The sequence below is a fragment of the Trichosurus vulpecula genome, chromosome 3, assembly GCF_011100635.1.
Source record: "Trichosurus vulpecula isolate mTriVul1 chromosome 3, mTriVul1.pri, whole genome shotgun sequence".
Classification (NCBI taxonomy): Eukaryota; Metazoa; Chordata; class Mammalia; order Diprotodontia; family Phalangeridae; genus Trichosurus; species Trichosurus vulpecula.
In genome coordinates, this window is record NC_050575.1 from 156,108,088 (window position 1) to 156,113,286 (window position 5,199).

Genomic DNA, 5,199 nt, shown 5'->3' on the forward strand with positions numbered 1-5,199 from the left:
GAGATATCACAGGGTGGAGAGGGCCACAAGGTATGATGGAAAGCTCACAGGACTCAGACTCTAAAGACCTAGGCTTGAGGGGAGATAGATAGATAATAGATAGATGGTAGATAGATAGATAGATAGATAGATAGATAGATAGATAGATAGATGATAGATAGATAGACATTCAGACAGACAGAGTAAATAGATAGAGATAGATATAGAAATATAGAGATAAAAGATAGATAAGTAAATAGATATAAAAATAGAGATAGAAATATAGAGATAGATGATAAATAAGTAAATAGATAGCTACACAAAGAGACAGACAGACTGACAAAACAGGTATGCATTTTCTGAGCCAAAACTAGTGGCTGCTTAGTTTCTACTATCAGACTGCATGTGGTTCCTTTTCCCTAGTTTCCAACATGCAGTGGAAAATAGATAGCCAGAACAGGCAAGTCATCTGCACCTCTAGTAAAAAATGAAATAAAGTACTGGATGGCAAGTTTTAATTCTTCTTCCAACTCTGCCTATCTCCCCCCCTTCCCCCTCCCTCTCTGGGAAAACCACATGACTAAACCATATGGCCCTTCACCCCAACAGGTGTCTGAGCAGGGCCGTGTGCAGGGCGTCTTGCTCCAGGGTGGGGAGGGGTGGGTCACCACACTCACACCTACACTGCTATAAATAGGGCAAGCTCTGGGGCTCCAGACTTAGCATCTCTTCTCCTCATCCCTGTTTGAGCTCACTCCACTTGTCTGAGGCCATGGACCCTGGAGAGTGTACCTGTATGTCTGGTAAGTGAGGCTGGGCTCTGGTGGGCCCACTGAGGCATGGGGAGAGTCTCTTTTTCCTTTTTCCACTAAGGATATTGCTAATTTTCCTGACTTTTGTCTCATATTAGAAGAATAAGGACTTTAGCTTTAAGCTTTTCCTTTTCGTATGGTTCTCATGGATAGATTTTATGGCCTCAGTACAGACCTCAGATGGCAGGGATGCTTTCTTGGGGATCCAGAGATGCTGTGATTTTGTTACCCCACAGACTTGGGGTGTGTGTAAATTTCCTGAGCGACCCAATAAGCCCCAGCTATACATGTAAGCAGCCATTGTAAACATTTCTAGATTCTAGAGCTCTGAGATTAGATTTTGCTTGCCTTCACAGGATTGCATAGAGGTGTGAGCAGGTGGGATCAGAGGAGATGGTGTTCAAAGCCATCCCATCCGTTTGTAATATTATAAAGGCAAGGATCTCAAGAAAATTTCTTGTTAGAATAATAACAAGAACAAGTTTATACCAGGGTGAGATGTGATGGCTAGGCTCCCCATGACCCCTCAAACCATGACTCCGACATTTAGTCCCTGACTTAGATGAGGTACAAAGATTTTTATTTGTTAAAATTCAAGATTTACACAAGGCATAATGAGAAAATACAAATTTGTGGCTTTTATGGCATTTAAACTATATCTATATGGTATTTCACACCCTATGTATGGTAATTATCTGCAATGGGCCTATTGAATTCCTCTTTCTACCTATCCCTTTATATCAGAACTTTTAGATAATGTGTTAGTATCTTCCCTCTCCTTAAATTTTCTTAGACCTGTCTAGCTCTCTCCTTTGCACTCATCATTCCCCCAACTTGGGTTACATTTATCTATGTTCATATTGAAAGTCCCTCCCCCTTCTCCTTGGCTGCTTCCTCCCCACCCCCATAGAAATTAAGCTGTTTGAGGGTAACAATTGTCATTTTCATCTTTGGGTTTCTGGTGTTTGCTTAGCACAATGTCTTGCCTTGTACACAGGAGAAGTTTAATCACTGAATGAATGAATGAATGATGTGGGCAGGATATCATTAACTCCCCAAGCCAATTCTGAGAGTAAATTCCATTGTGGATTTCATCCAACCTAATTTTTTGCTCCTGAAGTTGAGTGGTCTGAAATTAGATGATAATGGGAAACTTTTGAATTTTTTTTTTCTTCAGCAGCATATGGAGCTCAGGAGAGCTAATATTCTGCACACAAATGTGCTGTTACCTTCATTTGCCTGGGGCAACCAATTCTCTAATGGGCGTTGCTGTTCTACAGAAAACACCCCAGACCCTACAGAATGTATGACCATAATGGAGACCCAAAGAGTCTCAGAGAATAGCAGCTGATCTCATGGCCCATATTTTTGGTGGTCTCTTACAGGAGGAATCTGCATCTGTGGTGATAACTGCAAATGTACATCCTGCAGCTGTAAGACATGTCGGAAAAGTGAGTATAGTATCGCATATGGTCCCTTTTGCCAATAAATTCTGGGTGCATAGTCCAAGGGCCCAGTGGAGACTTAGTTATATCCTTGTGTGGTTCATTTGAAGTGTAGCCTCTAATTCCATTTCTTCCACTCTTTGCTGCGTGACGCCAGCAAGTCATTTGACTTTGTTTTCTGACCAATTAATAACCTCTAAGGTCCTTTCCAGCTCTGATATTCCATTCTATTTTTTCTCTTGGAAGCCATAATTTCTCATCTTTGACTTCCTCTGTATGAAGCTGCTTCTAATTCCCTTTTTCACCCAAATATGATGCTAGAAAATGATGGCTTGATATAGAGGAAAAAAAGATGGAAATGATTCCTTCCCTTCTTCTCCCCCTTTGTCCTCCTTATTTCCTTCCCTAAATCCCTGGAACTTTTTTTCCTGACCTGCCCTCAAAGGAAGAATGAAGCAGAGATCCCTGCAATGTTTTTCCTTCTTTCTTTTTAAATATTATTTATTTAGTATTTTATTTTCCCAATTACATGCAAAACCAATTTTTAACATTCATTTTTAAAAATTTTGAGTTCCAATCTCCCTCTCCATGCCTCTCATTGAAAAGGCAAGCAATTTGATATAGGTTATACATACATAGTCATGCAAAACATAGTTCCATATTAGTCATGGTGTGAAAGAAAACACAGACCAAAAAATAAACCCCAAGAAAAACAAAGTTTTAAAAAGGTATGCTTCAATCTATATTCAGATGTCATCAGTTCTCTGGAGATGGATAGGATTTTTCATCATAAATCCTTCAGAATTGTCTTGGATCACTGTATTTCTGAGAATAGCTAAGTCATTCACAGTTGATCATCATACAATATTGTTACTGCGTACAATGTTCTCCTGGTTCTGCTCACTTAACTCTGCATTAGTTCATATGAGTCTTCCCAGGTTTTTCTGAACCGTTCTGCTCATCATTTCTTAAAGCACAATAGTATTCCATCAAAACCATATATCACAACTTGTTCAGCTATTCTTTCAATTGATGTATCCCCTCAATTTCTAATTCTTTGCCACCACAAAAAGAGTTGCTTTAAATATTTTGTACGCAGAAGTCCTTTTCCTTCTTTTAAAAAATCTCTTTGAGATATAGAACTAGTAGTGGTATTGCTGGGTCAAAGGGTATGCATGGTTTTATAGCCCCTTGGGCATATTCCCTGGAATGGTTTTCACAAGCCTTGGAAGTATTGGACTGAAATACGAGACAATCGGAAAACAAGAACACAGATATCCATACTTCCTCTCCCCTGTCCCCAAGTCCCAACCAATGTGAAGATACCTATATTTCCTCTTGTACTAGAAGTGGGAGGGAAATTGGGCCCAAATGACCTTCAGTTCTCCTTGGTGGTTTCATTTTGTGTTGGCACTTTTGAGTAGCTATAATCCGTTCTGGACCACTCCTCCTTTTTCTCTCCTCCCTTTTTCTACTCACCTCACTCTTGCTCCAAAACCCAAAATGGTGGTAGTGGTGGTGGTAAACAGGAGTTGACAGGAAAGGGGAATAGTCATAATTTTGGGGAAGGGAGTTAAGGCCAAAGCTGGGGGAGGGGTCATGGTCAGTTTTGGGGAGGTCACAATCAAGACTAGAAATTAGTTTGTAAATCTTAAGATGACATAGATATGTGGACAGTTATTGGAGGTGCATAGTTAGGATTTAAGAAGCTATAGGCATGACAAGTGTCATGGTCAGCTTAAGGAGGGTCACGATCAGGATTGAAGGCATGGTCAGGTTGTAGTTGGAGGAATCATGATCAGAATTGTGTTCCACTTGAGAGATCCTGAGATTTGAATCATGATGCTTGACTAGGAAATGCAAGTTTTGATTAGTGGTCTCCCCCCTTACCTCTTTATGGATTTCTAGTAAGAGGTCATGATTATGCTTGAGATGTAAAGGTCATAGTAATAGTTTGAGTGGTCATGGGCAGGGAGTCAAGGTCAGGGTTGAGAAGTCATCAGGTTGATTGGTGTTCATTTCAGGGGAACTATCCCTGTGCCTTTTCCTACATACATTTTTTTCCTACACCCTGATTCCCCTAAGAACTGACATTTCCTTCCCAAAGCTCGATGGAAAAACTAACCCAAAGCTGAGATCTGTGGTTTTTTCCATCCCCTTTTAGGTTGTTGTCCCTGCTGCCCACCTGGCTGCGCCAAATGTGCCCAAGGCTGCATTTGCAAAGGAGGATCAAATAAATGCAGTTGCTGCCCATGAAATGTTCATGTGCAGTGATAAGGTGGGATGGGGAAGAGCAGGATCGCCAGGAAATCTTCTGTATATTTGCTTAGTTGAGAAAATGATGTCCGTGTACAATGTGTTGTATTTTTTATATATTTGTCTGAGCTTAACCTTGGTAACTTTCCTATAAGGCAATCCTAGCAATAAAAATCTTGTTATGTTTATTGAGATCTGAGAATTGATTTAACCCAACATCAGTGGAACACTGCAATTGCTACGTATCACCTGACTTGGTAATCACAACGGCAAAGAGGGCTGGATGGCGTGGTCTTATAAGAAAAGAGTTAATTTAAAAAAGGCTCAAAACAGGTTGCATGGCATGAAAATTCCTAACATCAAGAAATGTGGGGCATTAGCTGGTTCTGGATTTGCTCCATTGTACTAAGGCCTATTTTGTTTCCTAGGAGTGGTGAATTAATGACCAGGAGCTTTCCCTGTCTCTGCATTTTCTAAGATTTCACATAGTTTAATAGGAAGATAAACTGGGGTATAGGACACCTTGCTTGCTCTCCAGATCTTTGTGTGTGTGTGTGTGTGTGTGTGTATGTGTGCGTGCGTGCGTGCGTGTGTGTGTGTGTGTGTGTGTGTGTATGAAAAACCTCCCAGTACAAGAGTCATAATCATAATAGTCAATGACAAGTTTGGTATGGACTGTGTTCAGGTAGTTTTAATTTGTGGGTGAC

At 40.5% G+C, this 5,199-nt stretch overlaps 1 protein-coding gene across 1 annotated transcript; it reads left to right on the plus strand.

The window, feature by feature from the left end:
• Positions 1 to 751: 751 nt before the first annotated feature.
• On the plus strand, positions 752 to 4,492 carry LOC118840853 (metallothionein-4). Its single transcript, XM_036748220.1, has 3 exons — positions 752 to 782; positions 2,177 to 2,242; positions 4,401 to 4,492. The coding sequence occupies exons 1-3, from the start codon at positions 752 to 754 to the stop codon at positions 4,490 to 4,492; spliced, it is 189 nt and encodes a 62-aa protein (XP_036604115.1).
• The last annotated feature ends 707 nt before the right edge of the window (positions 4,493 to 5,199 follow it).